General features: G+C 43.6%; 1 protein-coding gene across 1 annotated transcript in view; it reads left to right on the top strand.

The window, feature by feature from the left end:
• The first annotated feature begins 223 nt into the window (after positions 1-223).
• TPH1 (tryptophan hydroxylase 1) overlaps positions 224-19,847 on the top strand; it is a 36,987-nt gene continuing 17,363 nt past the window's right edge. The window contains exons 1-2 of the mRNA XM_053291793.1: positions 224-446; positions 19,460-19,597. Coding sequence (XP_053147768.1) covers positions 351-446; positions 19,460-19,597 — 234 coding nt within the window. The 5' untranslated portion in view covers positions 224-350. The remainder of the gene's footprint in view (positions 447-19,459; positions 19,598-19,847) is intronic.

Genomic DNA, 19,847 nt, shown 5'->3' with positions numbered 1-19,847 from the left:
GGCTTCCTTGCAGCCGCAGGCATTTTAGAAAGGGGCTAACTAAGGACAGATCTGACCCTGACCCTGACCCTGACCCCTCACCTGCCTTGCTGGAGGGAAGGCTCTGCTGCCCCTGCAGTCGAATTAAGGCTGCCGGCCCTTTCCTTGAGCCTCCCCCTCCCTCTGCATTCACGTGAAGCGCGGGCGGGGCTCGCCTCCCGATTCGCTTCTTGGCAGGAGAGATTAGGCGAGCCCTCCGCCCTCCCCGCGCTCCACCTGCCCATAAATAGGCCAGGCGCAGGGGGCGCGCAGCCAGAGCGTCTCCAGAAGGCAGCACCGGGCAGATCTCTCGCTCCTGCGGCCGAGGCACCATGACCATGTACTCCAGCAGAATCGAGCTTCCCAGGAGGGGGCGATCCTTCGACTCCATGAACACCAGCTTCGACGAGAACCAGCTCAACAACGAGGTAGGGAAACTCACCTCTCGCCTCTGTCCGCCCTGGCAGCGGCTCCCTTTCCCTCCCTTCATTTCACGTGTCTGTATTGGAAGCATCAGATCCACGAGAGGCGGTGCGGGAAGGTTTTGAAAAGAAACATTTTCTTTTTAAACTTTCGGAGCATCACCCCTGCAGAGTCGCCAAAGGGGTTCTTTTTTTCCGTTTTTGGAAGTGGGAGCTTGATGATAGTGGTTGGTCCAGAGCCAGAGAGGCACACAACTCATGGTTCTGTTGCGTTCTTCATCTGTCCTGCAATGTAAGGTCAAGGCCACTTTGACTCCGATGCGCGAGTTCCGCTTACAAGTGGCAGCAAGCTTGTAACTTGCACAACCATCTGGGTTGACCTGGACACGAACTAAAGGGACAGCCAACTACCACCTTCCCAGACGACGCTAGAGCACCTAGCCAGGAGCATGATGGGGAGATATCCTGTGGGAAACCAGTGAGCGTTTCTTTTGTGAGGTCTCCCCGCAGAAAGTGAGCTGTACTAACCGATCTCATGGACATGTGGACTGTCAGAGAATTACAATCAGCGGAGGTTCTTTGTCCATGTCCACTTAGCAATCTAGGCATATAGGTATCTTTGCAGGGTGACACAGGTGGACTCTCTCACCTCAGAGTCCCTAAAAGATGCCTCACATTCCAATCCTACCCATGCTTACCTGCATTTTCATGGCCACCTGACTCTCCTTCACTAGCAATATTTATTTGTCGGCACCATGAGTCGATTTCCTGCGAATCGCTACCTTGTCCGTCTAACATAAACTGAGGGCTCTGAGCAGGGACTCTGTGCTTTTACATCATGCCATAAAGTAGATAGCCCATTGCTGGTGCTAGGCAGTATTCTGGGCCATAAGGATTTCTGGGGTGTTGGTTCACCAGATTACATTCTGTCAGTGCCTACCCCAAACAGGGAGACACATGAGCAAGGCATGTGTGTGGTACCTGTCCTCTCCTGGCAATGTCTTTGGCATCTGGTGACAAGAACTATTACATCTCTGAAAATGGAGGCTGCACTGTTGGGGACTATTATAGCTTGCAGCTCCCAATAGACACATCCTATGAGGATGTGTTTTCTGTTTGGAAAATGATTGTGCCAGTGCCCATTAATACTCTAGTAGCAACAAGTTTAATACATTAATAGTACACTGCATGGAGGAGGCATTCATTTTCTTTACCTTACATTCACTGCCTACCAGTTTCAGATTACCCAGTGTATGTATGAATTTATTTATTTATTCGATTTCTATACCACCCTTCCAAAAATGGCTCAGGGCGGTGTACACAGAGAAATAATAAATAGATAGGATGGATCCCTGTCCCCAAAGGGCTCACAGTCTAAAAATAAACATAAGATAGACGCCAGCAACAGTCACTGAAGGTACTGTGCTGGGGGTGGATAGGGCCAGTGACTCTCCCTCTGCTAAATAAAGAGAATCACCACGTTAAAAGGTGCCTCTTTGCCAAATTAGCAGGGTTTGTTCCAAGAGAGTATGAATAATCTCTCCCTCTCCACCCTCTCCACATCACTCATGATGTTACAAACCTCTGTTTTAAACCTGGCTTAGCTTAAATCCCAATAGTTCAAGCCTTTCTTCATCTGGAAGATGATCTCACATTCTTGAGCATTTTAGTTGACCTGTTTTTATCCAGCTTTGCTCTGTCACTGCCCTCTTGCCCCTGCTCCACCCCATCCAGAGAGCCCCCTGGGCTGGCTCTGCATACAAGGTCAAAACCACATTAGGTTGGCCAATTGGAGGAGAGAGAAAGAGGTGGTAGGCCAAATACCATAAGAATGGGAAGCTTCAAGCTCTAGGCCATCAAGTGGCCAGCCAGCACGTTTTGTAGCCACAAATGCCACTTTCTCCATCCCTGTTTTGTTTCTGCCTTGGCACCTGTGGCGTCAGCGCCTTTCTGAGGGCTATATGGAAAATGGCCCTTGAGCATCCTGTTACTGATCCCTGATGTTTGTTTCTGCTGCTTCTCCTGCATTCAGAGCAGCTCACAATGAAAAGACAACAATATAACATCGAAGTACACTAAAAACTGCTATCCAAAGCAGCAACTTTGAAACTCCCTGTCTAATTAAAAGTGGTAGCACTATTTATATGTCCATCCCCTGCTAGTAGTTGTCCTGGGAGTACCTCGAGTACCTGGGGTTGCTAAGATCTAACAGTGCCAGGGAGACTTGTAGGAGATCGTACTGGGGAGGCTGGCTTAGGAGGTAAGAGGAGATTTGCCTTTGCTGACCTTGCTGTTGATGTCAGCAGTTTGAATATCCCCTCCTTGAGATCTGGAGCAGATTAGGAGAGGTTGTGTCTACAGATTAGGCAATCCACTCTGTGCTTATAAGGTGTGAATTGTCTGTTGGTGACTTGTGTTGGGCATGTGTTACCTGCCAGGTACAGGAGCACTCCCTGATCCATTCAGGTCAATGGGAGTATTATCTTAAGTGCTAAGTAGGTGCAGCCCAATATGATATAACTGCCAAGACTGCTTGGAGATGATAAAACCAGCCTATATTTGCTTTCTTCCTTGCTTAAAACAAAATTATGCTTTCCTAGATTTACACAGAGCCAACTCAGTGGTGATCAAGGAGCAACAGGCATCCTGAAAGAGGAAGGGAGAAGCTGACTCTGTCATCTGAAAAAGTCTGACTTAGAGCATTCACACACACACACACACACACACACGACTTAAATTTATTTTTGCTTGGGTAGTCTGTAATGAAAACATAAATCTGGCATAGGCTAGAACACATGCTTGATTTAAAAATTAGTCTTGTGGCATCCTACCGACTAACAGATTTATTATGAATATACTGTGGTGGATTAATGCCATAAAGGAGTCCAGGGGTGCACCAAGGTTGGAGTGGGCCCAGAGACAAGATTTTAAAATGGGCCCCCTTCACTGAAGCTCAGCTCATGAAGTAAAGAAATCTTAAATGAGGCTGAATGGTGGTAACAAAAAGCAGAGTAAAATACATCTCTCTCTCTCTCTCTCTCTCCTATGTGCCACAATAGAACATCATCCTAAATTATTTTTTAAATGATTTTGTAAATTGTGGACAATGCAAGTCATTTAATGGTACTAGAGAAAGACATGCTGTTCTGGTAGCTCCAGGTCTTAACACTCACATCAATTTCGGAGGATGAATTCGGAGGAAGCTCGGGCAGGTGCGCAGCTGGGGGAGTCAGTCATATGACTTGCCTCTGCCCCCCCAAGGCAGTATGCCCCCAGACAACTGTCTCCCCTTGCCCTATTATAGTTACACCCCTGAAGGAGTCCTATTCACATGTTCAATGCTCATGATACATAGCCAGTCATAGTATACATGGCCAGTCATTCACACATTATGTTCAATGCATGTGCAGCAGTACCTTTCCTATCTGTTCTCTGCATTTGAGGGGGCCTATTCCCAAATTCACTTTTAAGATGAACGCATGTACACTCATTCACACATAAAAAATGTACATGTATAAGATGCATGTATAATATAATGTCTGAACAGGGCTTGAATCTGTTGGTCTTTAAGGTGTCACACAAGACCCTTTTCTGTGTTTGTTAACACAGTCTAACAAGGCTACCTCTCAGGAACTGATTTTAAATGGCTCTCTTCTGTGTTCTGTCCCTATTAACAACATTCTCAGCTGGCTCAAACAACCCATGAACAGGTTCTTTTTAGTACTGTATGTGGAAACAATAAGTGTTTATCTTATTGTAACTGCAATCAATCAACCAGTCTTTATTACAGGCATGGACCAGCATAAAATGTAGGGCATAAGAGGCATAAAAGTACACAAAAAGGCATACGTGATAGGAAGGTATAAAAGGCATAAAAAGGTATAAAAGGGCATATTATAAGGGATAAAAGGTGCAGAGAGGGATGCAGGGCATAAATGCATGAAAAGCCTAGGAACTAAAACTGTGATACAGCAGGATTCTAAAACTATATCAGGCAGTAAAACTATGGTGCTAAAGGGCTGGAGGAGCACAAGTCTATCAGATGGTGCGCTAAGTTGGATGAGAATTGTAACTGCAAGCTGATTGTCCCTAAGTTGATGGTTAGTTAAACTATAGGATCTATATATAGTTAAAGGTAATTTGTTTTTCTTGACCAAATAAAATGAATAAATGTTTTTGGGTGTGTGTGTGCCTGTGTATGTGTTGCAAATTGCCTTAAGTTCTGATTCTGTGAGCAGCTGAAATGAGAGAACAGCTAACATAATCTGCTATGAAACCCTAATGGTGATGCAAGGGGAGAATCGACTCCTTGCACTGTTTCTAGAAGTTAATCCTGGATGCTTTTCAGATAGCAGGCTTTACTGTGGGTTTACTGTGAGCCTTTCCTGCAAGTTTGGGGCATAATGGATACTCAGATGCAAAAAGAGGAATTTTTTTTTTTTTTTTAACCCCAGACATAAATCGGGCTAGGCTCCAATACAGAGGGAAAACCTCGAATTGTGTGTTTAGTGTTCTCTGAAATATAGCACAGACTTTGGGGTAAATCTGGCTGATATGTGAACACCCCCCCCTCCAAAAGTAAAGTAGAGTCACCATCTGAAAAAGCTCCTGGTGTAGCAGGGAGCAGGAGAAAAGCTCAGATACTCTTCAGATGCATTTGAAGCAAGTGTAAAGCCATGCCACCGTAAGTAAACATGGCTGGCTGTGGATATGCAGGAGAGATGCTATCCCTCTATGCTATATTCCCTTTAAGATGCCATATTCCCTTTAAGAGGGAAACTCTGAATAAGGTGTGCCACAGTGGTTCATCATACAGATTGGGTGCTTGTCTCTCTGCTACAACAAACATCCAAAAAGAAAATTGTACAATGGGATACACAGGAACATAGGAAGCTGCCATATACTGAGTCAGACCATTGGTCTATCTAGCTCAGTATTGTCTTCACAGACTGGCAGCGGCTTCTCCAAGGTTGCAGGAAGGAATCTCTCTCAGCCCTGTCCACTCAGAACCGCACTCTGAGTTTAGGGTAAAATTTGTAGCTCATGCCGATGATGTTACATTACTGTTATCGAATGAAAATGAAATCTCTGTAATACTAGACCTCTTCTGGGAATATGGCAAGATCTCGGGCTCAGAATTAAATGCTGACAAAAGTGTATTTGTTAAAATGGACCCTGGACGCCAGTAATTCTTGTGCCTACCCATCTCTGAATGTAAAAGCGAAGGGGCCCCAGAGTCCAAACTGAAGTGGGTAGATACAGTAAACATTTTGGAGATTGAATATGGGATTAAGGAAAAAGTATGGGGGGGAAATTGGACCGATTGGGAAGAAAAAGTAATGCTTAAAATCACCATGTGGAAAAAATGGAGCCTCGCCATGTACCAGAAAGCGGTTTACATCCGGACTTACCTGATACCCCCGGTGCATAACCTGGCGGTAGTCTATCCTCCCCCGCTCGATCTCCTTCGGAGAGTTGAAAGCCAGATCTTCCGTCTAGTATGGCACACAGCGTCCTTCCCTTTGGCCCGTGCAGTAGCATTTAAGGAGGTTGAGCGGGGAGGCCTAGCCCTACCTGCCCTGCAATCCTATTTTGTAACTGAATTCATGTCCTACAATTTTGGAAACTGGATTTTCGTGAATGTCCATAATATGTCCAACCTCTTGCAAAAAATCTGGGTCTCGCTTTTCGCTCTGCGTTGGCGCAAGTCAGCATGGGGCATAGCAGGGTGGGGGAAAGGATCTTTCAATGGTAATATCACACAAGTATTAAAAAGAGAACACCTGGACTACTTGAGAGATTTGTTATTCACACTTAAAAAATGGAAGGTTGAACCGGATCTATTTAAAAGATCCTCCTTAGTTAAGCAGCTAAGGAAAACAATTTATGGAGAGATTCTAGAAGTGGGTTTCTTAAAACCTGATTTAGAACGTAAACGCTACAAACACTGCACTTCACAGTACTTGTTGCAACCCGATCACCCTATCGCTCTCTTTAAGGAGAAAAAAAGTCCCTTTCCATTTATGGGAAACAAGGTGGCGCTTATACCATCAAGTACTACCACTTAATGTGGCTAAGCCATGGCTCCCAGAGGACCAGCAAGAGTGCCCTAAAATCACCTGCAAACAGAAAGCTAGTGAGCTAGGTAAAACATTCAGGGAAACCCACTCACATTTCTTAAAAGTGTGTGGTAGCCAAAAGAGTGTGGCAGGGTGTAAGCAAGCTGTTAGAGTGGCCTGATTTGGAAAAACAGACTTGGGAAGAACTAACCTCGGGTTTGAGCAATAGAACCTCCTTTCTAAGAGGTTCACGCAGATGAGACAGTAAATCTCTTCTGGAAAAGTTTGTATGGTTATGTGTAAAAAGACAAGAGTATCTCTTCTAAACAGTAATGGGACAAATTGTGGAAATGGACGTCGGACGTAACCACCCTGATTACCTGATGTGCCTTGAAATCCCCCACCCCTGAGTTCCAGTACTACCAGCATATACTTCATAACCTTGTGGGTTTCCAAATCCTTGTGTGTAAATCTTTGTAGATATATCATGTACAAACAACCACTTTGTATATAATTGTGCTTTGGCAACGTACTGTATGCTTTGGTAGTTTGTTGGTTCAATAAAAAAATCTTGTCCTATAAAAAAATAAAATCTTGTCCTATCTTGGAGAAGCCAGGGAGGGAACTTTAAACCTTCTGCTCTTCTCAGAGTGGCTGCATCCCCTGAGGGGAATATCTTCCAGTGCTGACACTTCTAGTCTCCCATTCATATGCAACCAGGGTGGCGCCTGCTTAGCTAATGGGACAAGTCCATGCTTGCTACCACAAGACCAGCTCTCCTCTCGTACAAATCCTCTCGGATTTACACTCTCCTCTTGGATAAAGTGTCTGGTGACTATGCTACAGTTCCAGCCAGCTTCCAAGTGATGTGATTTAAAATGGCCACCATGTAGCAGCAACAACAACATGTACATGGTTCTTCAGTCAGTTATACAGAAACTCTCAGTCAGGACTTCAAGTTCTACTTAAACAGAACATTCATTATCCCAATTCAGCAAGACCAAGCAAGATTCTAGTACTCTCCTGCCCTGAAACTTGCTTAAGATCTTGGAATTGGGGACACAGAGGGATAAAACAGTGTAAGGACAAGTTTCCATTCCCATGTACTCTAAAATGCACTCTCATTTATTCAAGTTGCCAGTGGTTGATTTCGGGGGCGGGGGGGGGAAGTGCCAGAGTTTGTGCCTTACTGGAGGCTGTGTTTTGTGACATGGATGTCCTGATCCCAGACATCTTGAGAGAGCCTATAGTTACTTAGTAGTGAGGGAGGTACACTGAGGGCTAAGATGGGCAAGATGTTGAAAATCCAAGATCCCCGTCTTAAACCTGCCGTGAAAGCATTTCAAACTGAAGTGGGACAATGGTAATGATGGAGTAGGAAGAAGTTAACCCTTTCCTCTCAAGCTATCTTTGCCTTTTAAATTGGCTTCCCCATGCAACAACTATTTGCTTTTTAAGGATCTTTTTAGGGCAATACTTCAATCCATTATTCGTGTTCATTTCACATGTTCCACAGCTGTCTTAAGTGATTTTGGTCTGTTTGCCAGGCTTTGAAAACAGGTTATTGGAATTAACCCTGGCTGGAGTTAATATAAATATAGAAGAAGGGATTTTTATTTTATTTTTTAAACCCAACTTTTCAATAGATGAGAACTATTCAGGCCTAATTTAAAGGCAGACAAATGATGCATTCGCAGAGAGCCTGCATTTGCATGGATTCCTGTGAAGTCTGGTGCTTATATTATAATGTGAAAGAAACAAAAAAGACCACAGAAGAAGTCAATTGCTCTTGCCAATTCACAGGGACTGTCTTGGTCAATATACATGGTAGGTGTGGTTGATCATTTACTTGTCAAATTTAAATAGAAAGAAAAAGACGCTCGATTCTTCTTACCCCAGGATTAAGAGGGGTGAAGTACTGCAAGTTATGGATATTTTGAATTTGCCTAACAAACCTATGCAAAATCTGGATTTTTTAAAAAAATCCTGGACGTAAATCGGGCTAAGCTCAAACAAGCAATGAAAACCCAAATCGTGTATGGAGTGCTCCCCGATTGCTTGCAGGGACTTTGACTTAAAGCTGGACGATATGTGAACGTGCACACTTGCTCTTCCATGGTTAATCAAAATAATTGCCATCTGGGAATGCTCCAGGCTTGCTCTCAGCAAGAATAGCTGCAGCTAGATACAGTTACTATCTACAGGTGAAACTCAGAAAATTAGAATATTGTGCAAAAGTCCATTAATTTCAGTAATGCAAATTAAAAGGTGAAACTGATATATGAGACAGATGCATTACATGCAAAGCGAGATAAGTCAAGCCTTAATTTGTTATAATTGTGATGATCATGGCGTACAGCTCATGAAAACCCCAAATCCACAATCTCAGAAAATTAGAATATTACATGGAACCAAGAAGACAAGGATTGAAGAATAGAACAATATTGGACCTCTGAAAAGTATAAGCATGCATATGTATCCAGTACTTGGTTTGGGCCCCTTTTGCAGCAATTACTGCCTCAATGCGGCGTGGCATGGATGCTATCAGCCTGTGGCACTGATGAGGTGTTATGGAAGACCAGGATGCTTCATTAGCGGCCTTCAGCAATTCTGCATTGTTTGGTCTCATGTCTCTCATCCTTCTCTTGGCAATGCCCCATAGATTCTCTATGGGGTCAGGTCAGGCGAGTTTGCTGGCCAATCAAGCACAGTGCACTGTATACTTTTCAGAGGTCCGATATTGTTCTATTCTTCAATCCTTGTCTTCTTGGTTCCATGTAATATTCTAACTTTCTGAGATTGTGGATTTGGGGTTTTCATGAGCTGTACACCATGATCATCACAATTATAACAAATTAAGGCTTGACTTATCTCGCTTTGCATGTAATGCGTCTGTCTCATATATCAGTTTCACCTTTTAATTTGCATTACTGAAATTAATGGACTTTTGCACGATATTCTAATTTTCTGAGTTTCACCTGTAAGTTTCTTGTAAGAAGTCATTTCCCCCGTAACTTTCTCTTGCCCATGCCATATCAGATTTAAGAGCATTCAATGTATGACTCTCTGTTAGACAGGTGGAAGATGACCCCAGAAGAAAACAATCAGATAAAGCATATGTTTAGATTCAGTTCAAGTCAGATGGCGTATTTGCTGCCGCACATCCATTTGCATGCACCAAGGGACCTAAAAAATGTGTGACGGTTTACAAGCTACAGTCTTCATCCCTATCCTGGGTGTGGGGGGTGCAGCCTGACTTGGAGACAATACCACAGCAGCTTAGCCCTACCGCAGCACCCCCAGTCTGACAAAGGAGCAGCTCACAGCTGGTGTGGAGGGAGGAGGAAGCACAGAATGAAGCCCCAAGCATCATAGCAGGGGTGGAGCCACCATCGCGTGGGGGTAGGTTCAAAGAACCTGGGCCACTGTGCTCAGGGGCCATGCCTGATACCCCAGTCACACACCCCTGCATCTGATGTCAGATGCAGGGGGTGTGGCCTCCTTAGCAAATGGGGCCATGTCCCCTGTTTCCAAGTAAACTTTAGCCAGTGTGCATCTGCAATACGGCCAGTAGCAACTCTCCCTGCTTACAGAAGCAGAGAGACCCATTCCCGGCTAGACTGGGAGTAGGGGTATGCATGGAACCGGCTGGACTGGTTCGGTTCGAGTCCAAACTGGACCCGAATCGGGCCAGTTCAGTCTCACACCCCCTCAAACACCACCGGCTTGGTAAGGTCCAGGCCCCCCCCCCCATTTTCAGCAGACCACGCAGAGGTCCATTGCGCAGGCGTGGCAGCCTCCAAAATGACCATCGTGCTGGAGGGGGAAGGCCCGAACAGGCCAAAGAGCCAGCCAAAAAGCCAGTTAGAGTGGCAAGGAGGCTGATGTGGGGAGGCGAAACCTCAACAGACACCCCCCCGCCACCTAGAGGAAGTTCCCTGAAGGGGTTAAGTGATAAAATATATATACTTTTTTTGAGGGGGGGGATCGCAAACCCCCAGTGGGGTTTGGCCTGAAGTTGGACCAAACAGGGGGTGGTTCAGTTCAAGCCCAAATGGTCAAACCGGACTGGTTCAATGTTGAACACGTTCGACATCGAACCTGTTTGCATACCACTAGCTGGGAAACCAGTGCTGGCTGAAGCTTTTCAAAAACAGATCCATTGAAAAGCTTCAGCCAGCACTGGGCTCCCAGCCTGGCTGGGAACACGGCTCTCTGCTTTGGCAAGTGGGGAGAGGTGCTACCAGCCGTGCTGCAAATGTGGCACCAGTCAAAGTTTACTTGCAAATGGGGTGCATGGCCCCATTTGCTAATGTGGCCACACACCCTGTGCCTGACATCATAGGCAGGAGGTATGGCTTGGGCCGCAGGGGCCGCTGGCAGCAGGCTGGACAGGGGCCGCTGGCATCCTCACTCTGTCACTGCATCATAGTAAGTGAGGAAGTTTATGAATTTACTCACTCTCCTTTTTCTCTCCTCATATTTTTCACCTGGTGTAGTGGTTAAATCAGGGCTGCACAACTTTGGCCCTCCAGCTATGTTTGGACTACAACTTCCATCATCTCCAGCCACAGTGGCCAGTAGTCAGGGGTGATGGCAGTTGTAGTACTCTTGCAGATGTCAGATTACAAATTGTAGTCCAACATCCGCAGGAAAGCTGAAGTTGTGCAGCCCTGGGTTGAAGTGTTGGACTAGAACTGGGCAGACCAGAGTTCAAATCCCTCTCCAGGCATAAAATTCACTTGGTGACTGTGCCAGTCTCTGATCTGTCAGGCTGGCTGAGAGAGAGACAGCCTAACAGGGCTGTTGTGAGAATAAGCATAACCATGGGCTCCTTGAAAGAAGAGCCTTCCTTCAGTGAGTACCTTCTGATCCTTGAGGCTTTTGATGTAATCTACCTGCGTCTCTTATTTTTATTAGGCAGCATTGTCCAGTCATGAGTGTTTGGGCTTTTGTAGGTATAATTTGACATCTATGATTTCTAATCTATGTAGTTTTTTTGAGAAACATGACAAGAGATAATTTCTATAAGATTTCCAGTTGTTGGAGTCCTTTATGATGTGCTGTGAAAAGGTACTTCTATTTCTTAATTTAGAATAATAAATAAGTAATAAATAATAATACATTTAACAAAGATGTGTGTTGACATGAATTTGACATTTCTGTTGACTCTGGTTAAAAGAAACTCAGGGGGCAAGGGTGGGAAAGGTCTAGTCTGGGTCTGAGATCGTAAGGGTGGAGCTTCATTTCCTGCTTGTGGTCTTCCCAGAGGTATTGTTGAATGAATCAGTGAGTGAGTGGAAGAAGGTGAATGAATGGACACCAGATTGTAGAGTGTTGACCATAATGTGTGAAGAGGGCATACATTTTTTTCTGGGCAGGGGGCAGCTGACTTTTGCTTGCAGTGGAATAAAACATCCACCTAGTTCCACTCTTTGCAAAGAGTTGCAGACTGCAATGCTGAAAATTAAACATCCCAAACTGCACCCCCATCCCCGTCTCACCCAAAAGACATGATTTTTTTGGTCTGATCTTATACTTGCATCAAAATAAGATTTTACAAAATGGATCATAGGGAATTGTTTTAAAACCTGCTCCCCCCACCCCCGGACCCAGTGGAAGAGCATCTGCATGCTTGCTTGCAGAAGGTCCCAGGTGTACTCCCTGGCAGCACCTGCAGGGAGGGGAGGGGAGGGAACCACTTCTGTCTGAAAAATCCTAGAGCAGTGGTTCTTAATGTGGGTTCATGTTAGCCAGATGTTGCTGAACTACAATTTCAGCAACATCTGACAGACACCACGATAAGAACCACAGCCCTAGAGAGTTGCTGCCAGTCAGAGTAGACACTACTGAGCTAGATGGACGAATGGTCTGACTCAGCATAAGGCAGCTTACTGTGTGTCTGTGGGGCAATGCTGTCAGGGTGAGTGTGGCTAGTGGGGCTAACGGCTGTCCCTGACTTTTTCTACAACCGTCCCAAGTTGTGGGGGGGGGAGAGAAAAGCCCCCTCCCTTTGCAGCAGTGTCTATGGTGCCACATACATTTCAGGAGGCCTCGAGCCTCACTTTGCATTAGGCCCCCAAATCCTTTTGTCAATCCCCAGAACTGCCTGTCCTGCTCAAAACATAAAAGTTTCTCTCCAAAATAACCCAGTTCTGCCCACTAACTCAATTACATGCCTTAAACATGCTTATACAGATTTATTTTTCTTTATACAGATTTGTTTTTCTTTATTCAGTTTAGTGTGTATTGCTATTAAAATGTAGGTTGTCAAAGAACTTGGAGACAGATAACAATGACTGAAGGGGCAGAGGACAAGGAAGGAGAAAAGGGATATAAAGATTAGGGATAGGAAGAGAAAATAGGGAATAGGGGCAGGAAGCTGAGTAAGTCACATAAAGCTTTGCCTACTGACCACTTCCTGGCCAGGTCTCTAGTTTCTCAACCTATAGACATTATATTGGCTGAGATGATGAGGAAAATTACTCAAAGTAGTCCCACTGAAATTAAAAGGACAGATTAGGCAATGCCTAATTTACTCGTTTAATTTCAATGGGACGACTTTGAATAATTTCCCTCATGTTCGCCATTTTTAAAAAGGTATTTGTTTAAAGATGTGGCTGTCTCAGGAGCATATAAACAATATAAACAACATTCAGCGTGGGATTCACTGTAAACAACTTTCAACGTAGGATGGGATGCACAATTTCTTTCAAAGATTAACTTCTTTTCTGCAAAATATCTCAAACTAGGAAAACTAAAGTGTGTGGCTCCAAAAAGGATACACAATATGTACAGATGACTCTGAGTCATCAGGAGGTTTGTTCTAATGAATTATCTAATAAAACGCAACATGCCATCTCAGTCCGTGCTTCAGAGAAAACAGTAGGGCATTGGGTTTTAATGTTCACAGCCAAACACCTTGTTGTATATCAAAATCCATCACCTTTTAAAAACAATTTCTTAGCTGTGTCCTTTGCTTTAAATGGCACCTGAAGCAGTGTCCAAACAAGTGAAAAATCCAAAACCCACCAAACCATAAAGGCATAAATCAGAAAAGCAATCATTAGAGATGTGCACAAAACCGGTTTGAGTTAGAATCAGACTCAAACTGGGTGCCCGAGCTTGAGTATCAGTTTGGTCGCGCTGACCTGTGATTCGGTTGAAACTCGAATCATGCTCAAACCGGTTCTAAAGCGTTTGCTATAAGGAATAATGGAGAGTTGAATTGCCCTATAATTCCCTGTAGGTAGCACCTAGGGGCACCAAAACACGTTGGGCAGAGTCTGTTCAATCTGGTTTGCATTTGAATGGGAGATGTGGGAGCACTGCAAGATATGCCGCTCTGGGAACCTTATGCATGCAGAAGGTTCCAAGTTCCCTCACTGGCATTTTCCAAGATTAGGAATGTGCATGGAACCGGCTGGCCCGGTTTGGTTCGAGTCCGGACTTGACTCAAACCAGACTGGGCCAGTTTGGTCTGGCACCCTTCCGAACCCACCCACCCCCAGTTTTTTGGGGGGTTCATGGACCACTTTTTCAAAAAAAAAAAAAAAAAAAAAAAGAGAGAGAGAGAGGCCATGCATTATGCAGAGGACATGTGCGCAGGCCTTTCGGGGGTGTTTGGTCCGGGGTCGGACCGAACAGGGGGTGGTTCGGTTTGACCCTGAACAGTCGAACCAAGCAGGTTTGACGTCAAACCTGTTTGACATCAAACCTGTTCACACACCCCTATCCAAGATAGGGCTGAGAGAGCCCTGACTGCAACCTTGGAGAAGCCGCTGCCAGTCTGTGCAGACAATACTGAGCTAGATGGAGAGGAGAGCTGGTCTTGTGGTAGCAAACATGACTTGTCCCCTTAGCTAAGCAGGGTCTGCCCTGGTTGCAGATGAAAGGGAGACTTGATGTGTGAGCACTGCAAGATATTCCCCCCAGGGGATGAAGCCACTCTGGGAAGAGCAGAAGGTTTCAAGTTTCCTCCCTGGCTTCTCCAAGATAGGGCTGAGAGAGATTCCTGCCTGCAACCTTGGAGAAGCCGCTGCCAGTCTGTGAAGACAATACTGAGCGAGATAGACCAATGGTCTGACTCAGTATATGGCAGCTTCCCATGTTCCTACATTTTTTCTGCTATTGGGAATAATGTGGATTTGATGTGGCCCCATTATTCCCCGTGGGCAGTACCTAGATGCTCCAAAGCGGGTTGGGGGGGTAGGGTGCCATGGGTGCCAACTACCACCCAGCCCACAAGGCAGTGGGGCACTCAGGTGTTAAGGAATATTTTAAAATGTATTTTAGATTCTATGTTGTTAACTAATTTTTTCTCATAGGGAATCCCTATGCAGAAGTTATGTAACATCCAAGAATCTATACACAGTGTAGCTTCTCAGTTGCTACAAAACTTCTTCATATGAAGAACTTACGTAGCAACCAAGAATCTATATTGTGTTTAGAATCTACCTTCTCCTTTCCCTCCCTTTCCTTTCTGACTCCCACATAGGATCCCCACAGAGAAAAACGTCTAATTAACAAAAGAATTTTTTTTTTGCTAGATCGACTACAACACTGGCTTCTATTGTTGTGGGTGCAGATACTGATGTTGGGTTGCATCAAGTGCTACTGAGACAAAGTGCTACTGTTTGTTCTTTTTGCAAACAGAAAATCTGTCAATTATTTGGTTCTGCCTCTAATGCGAAGTAGAACACCCAGGTCCCGAATGCAGAGGGAACAGTGTCTTCCCTCCTATCATACAGCTGTTAAAGACCTAGGAGCTATGTCAGAAAGAAAGGGGGGGGGGAGACATTATATGATGGCGGTTAATGTTCTTTCTATATCCTCTTTGAAGGTTGCTAATATTAATTATTTAGCATTAATTAAAAACATTCAAAGTGCTCTGGATACTCTAGTAATCCTTAGGGCATATCAGTGGGGTCTGTGTATTTGTTTTTTAAACTGTAAATAGCAACTGTGCGGGGCCTTGATCTAGACTGGGAGCATGCAGGGAAGATGGCTTTGCTCCAGATCCAGGTTGGGCCCCTCCCATGGCTGTAGAGAGAACACAGTGGAGAAAAGGGGCCGTTTAAACATCTGAACCACCAGCCTTTTCCCCCCTTCATAGCCCGTACACATGGTGCATATTTCAGATACTGGATGTGCTCATGATGTATGCACGTTCCTTGTGCATCTATCTCCATCCCAGATCGCTTTTAAAAGGATCCTCAAGATGCACATGTTTTCTCAGGATTTTAGTTAAAATTAATTGTAAACTGTCTAATTGTTTTTATTCTGTGGAATTGTTTACATTGTTTTTAATTATGTTTTTACATTAGTTATATTTTAAGTTATGAACACCGCCTAGGGATACACATATCAGGTGGTATACAAATATGATAAATAAGCCATGAGTGAATAAATGAATAAATGTGCTGGGTGACTCAGCATGTGCTGGTGTTCTGTCTGCCCACATGGCTGAGCGAGCAGATTACAGAATCATTGTGGACTGGGCAGTTTGCATGGCTGGTTTTCCACTATTGCCTGTGGCAGGAAGATGTCCTGGGGGCGGGTGTGGGGAGAGAAGCTTGCTGTTTTCAAAGCCACTTCCTGTGCTTCCATTTATGCAGTATAATGCTGAAACCACAACTGAAGGCAGCTGCGATATAAATGTATCATTGGTAGAGAAACCCATATATATCCAGGGTTAGGAACATAGGAAGCTGCCATATACTGAGTCAGACCATTGGTCTATCTAGCTCAGTATTACAGACTGGCAGCGACTTCTCCAAGGTTGTCAATTACCCAGAAAAAACAGCTTTGCCTGATCTTGTGTCGTTAACAGCAGTTTCATCTGCAGAAAACAGAAAGTGCAGATTTTCTCAATATTGTAATGAGCATTATTAGTGGCTGCTGGCTGCAGATCTAGTGCCTGTTAAAGGCTCAGGAGCACAGACTAGTGAAAAGCTGGCAGTCCTGTCTGTATTACATTTTACCTTGTATTTCTTTGTTTCTTTCTTTTTGTCTCTTTTGCCTCTTCTGTATACAAGGTATATTATATACAAGGTATTATCTGGCTTTTTAAATGGAAAAGATGCAGTATATGCAGGAACCTATATGCCTCAAGAACTGGATTTTTCGTGCATATTTGTAAATGATTAAAAACATATTAAATCTTTGACCTCAGCGAGTGCAGGATATTTATTTATTTAACATATTTGTATACCACCCAAAACACAAGTCTCTGGGTGGTTTACAACAATACAATAAAAACAACAAATAAGAAGGTTAAAACATTACAACAATTTAAAATTTAAAACAATGTTAAAACTATTAAAAACCATGAAACTATTAGAACATAGAGGGTAGTATAGGAGTTTCTATTTCTTCAAGTGCAAAAGAGACATCTCGGAGAGACCATATTACTCCTGTATTGAAAGAGCTACACTGGCTGCCAATAATTTTCTGGGCAAAATACAAGGTGTTATATATAACCCATTTAGGATTGGGCCCTGGGTATTTAAGACAACGTCTTCGTCATGAACCCCAGCACCAATTGAGATAATCAGGAGAGGTCTGTCTGCAGTTGCCACCAGCTCGTCTGGTGGCTACTTGGGGACAGGCCTTCTCCGCTGCTGTCCCGAAGCTTTGGAATGCATTCCCTGCTGAAATAAGAGCCTCCCCATCTCTGACATTTTAAAAAAATATTTAGACACACATCTGTTCACCCATGCTTTTAATTAAATACTATTTTAATAGTGTTAACATTGTTTTAAAATATTGTTTTAAGGTTTTAAATTGTTGTAATGTTTTAACTTTTTGTTGTGCCTTTAAGTCTTTGTCACAGAAGTCTTAACAGAAGAGTCTTTAAGTCTTCTTCACAGAATATGCAGCACATTTGTATAAATATCGCCAATGTGCCATTTATAAATCACATGTCTATAGCCAATGGAGAAATTCAAAAGCTGATTTAAGACATGTGCAAAATGATACAGAGTTTAAATGTAGCACAATTAGCATGATTCAGTCAGAGTGAAGTACTATTACATCCTGTTTATTTCATTGAGAGAGCTATGTGTGTGGTTAAATTATAGTGAACTAGATTAGCCATAGGCTGGTTTGGACAATACTTTTTGCCCCTAGGTCTGATTCATGAGATAAGTACATACGTGCACCATGAGAGGGGTGCAGTTCATGGCGGGGACAGGATGGGAGGTAGTCTGTCCAAACTTCTCCTCTGTATGCACTTCATGGATAACCACTTCTAATGTCATGTGATGTTTCATTTTTAAAAAGTCGAAACTTTTAAAAACTTTGCACTTTTAAAAAGTCATATGGGCCAGTTCAGGTGATACTTTGACATCCCCATCAAATGTGATTAAGACATATGTGCACCGCCAGTATGTACAGAATTCTCTCCTCTCACAGCAGGGCATCTTTCCCTTATCATATGTGGAGGGTGGTTCATCCAAACCACTCCTCTACTACTAAATACTAGTTGAACTCCCCCCATGTGATTATGGAAAGGTGCCTCTGCATGCCAGGAGTGGGAGAAGGACGTGTGTACATCGTGGTATGCACACATCCTTCTCATGTATGGTGGGACCAGCAGATAAAGTTTTGTTCAAATCAGCAATGTCAGAACCTGTCATAAGGTTGGGATCTTAAGCCTACATAACAATGATTGATTGAAAGCAAAAGTAAAGATTATATTTTGTATATTTATTTATTTATCATATTTGTATACCGACTGATTTGTGTATCTCTAGGTGGTATACAAAATTTATTTATTTATTTATTATTATTAATTACAAGTTATTAAAACAAATTATTTAAAATAAATTCCAGTTACAAGCCTGAGAGAACAGGTGTTTTTTGAGGGTCTTCCTAAAAGTAAATAGGGAAGGAGAAGCTTTTATTTTGACAAGGAGCATATTCCAAAACCCTGGGGCAGCCACAGAGAAAGCCTGGTCCTGAGTTGCCACCAAACAAGTTGGCGGCAACCATAACCGGACCTCTCCAGAAGATTGTAACAAGTAGCAGGGTACATGACAAAGGAGATGCTCTCTCAAATACCCTGGACTCAAGCTGTTAAGGGCTTTATAGGTAATAACCAGCACTTTGTATTTCACTCAGAAACATACTGGCAGCCAGTGCAGTTATTTTAAAATATGTGTTATGTGGTCCCTTTGTGTTGTCCCAGAGACCAATCTGACTGCTGCGTTCTGTACCAGTTGTAGATTCCGGCAGGCTTGGACTAGCCCACAGGGCAACAGGGCGTGATGCCAGTGTACCCTATCCACGAGGCACCCCTGCGCCCCAGCACACTCGGCACAAATGAATACCCCCACCCTTAAGTACCCATTCTGCTCAAAACCTGGCACCCTCCCCACGTACATTCCACTGCCCTCTCAGTGCCCCCAGTCCGGCCCTGGATTCTGGACTACATACAAAGGCAGCCCCACATAGAGTGTGTTACAGTAGTCAAGCCTAGAAGTTACCAGCATATGTACCACTGTTTTAAGGCCATTTACCTCCAGAAATGGACGTAGCTGATGTATGAGCCAAAGCTGATAAAAAGCACTCCTGGCCACTGCCTCAACCTGAGAAACCAGGGAGAGTTTGGGATCCAGGAGCACTGGACTTTGCTAAATGACTTTGATATTGAGATGCCAGGAAATCAAAGACAAATACTGTTGGGCACAGTCGACAGGGAAGTTCTCGAGTGCAGATAATTTTGATTGGAATGGAAGTTGCATAAGCTTGACATTATTCTGTTTAAAAACCATGGGTAACATCCAGACTCAAGACTAAATCCCATTGAAATTAATGCATCTTAAATTAGTCATGATTAACTTGTCTCATTGATTTCAGTGGTCCTTAGTCATGACAAACAAGGCTGGATATTGCCCAATTTCTTTTATAATTTTGACTTATTGAACAGTCATTGTCACACTTTCTAATTATGTTTAGCTCCACAAGTCAAACTATACCATGAATGAAGACAACAAAGAGAACAAAGACAATTCGTCTGAAAGGGGTCAAGCTGCTGTCATTTTTTCCTTAAAGAATGAAGTTGGAGGACTTGTCAAAGCCCTTAAACTCTTTCAGGTATGCAGTCTCTACTATGTATAGCAGGTACAGTACTGTCTATAGCTTGGTAACAGCAGAATGCATTTTGCTACTGTATTAAGACGTTATTAAAAAAAAAAATACTTCAGCCAATTAAGCATATGAAGATAAAACTATGTCCAAAAGATGCAAAACCAGAATCTAATCTGAATGACCAGACTTCAAGCAGAGACCCAGTTTTAGACATTTATTTATTTATTTATTTATTTATTTATTTATTTGAGATTTG

Source organism: Hemicordylus capensis, chromosome 1 (assembly GCF_027244095.1).
Source record: "Hemicordylus capensis ecotype Gifberg chromosome 1, rHemCap1.1.pri, whole genome shotgun sequence".
Taxonomy (NCBI): Eukaryota; Metazoa; Chordata; class Lepidosauria; order Squamata; family Cordylidae; genus Hemicordylus; species Hemicordylus capensis.
Note: the sequence above shows the minus strand (reverse complement) of the source record. Positions and strands in the feature narration are given on the sequence as shown.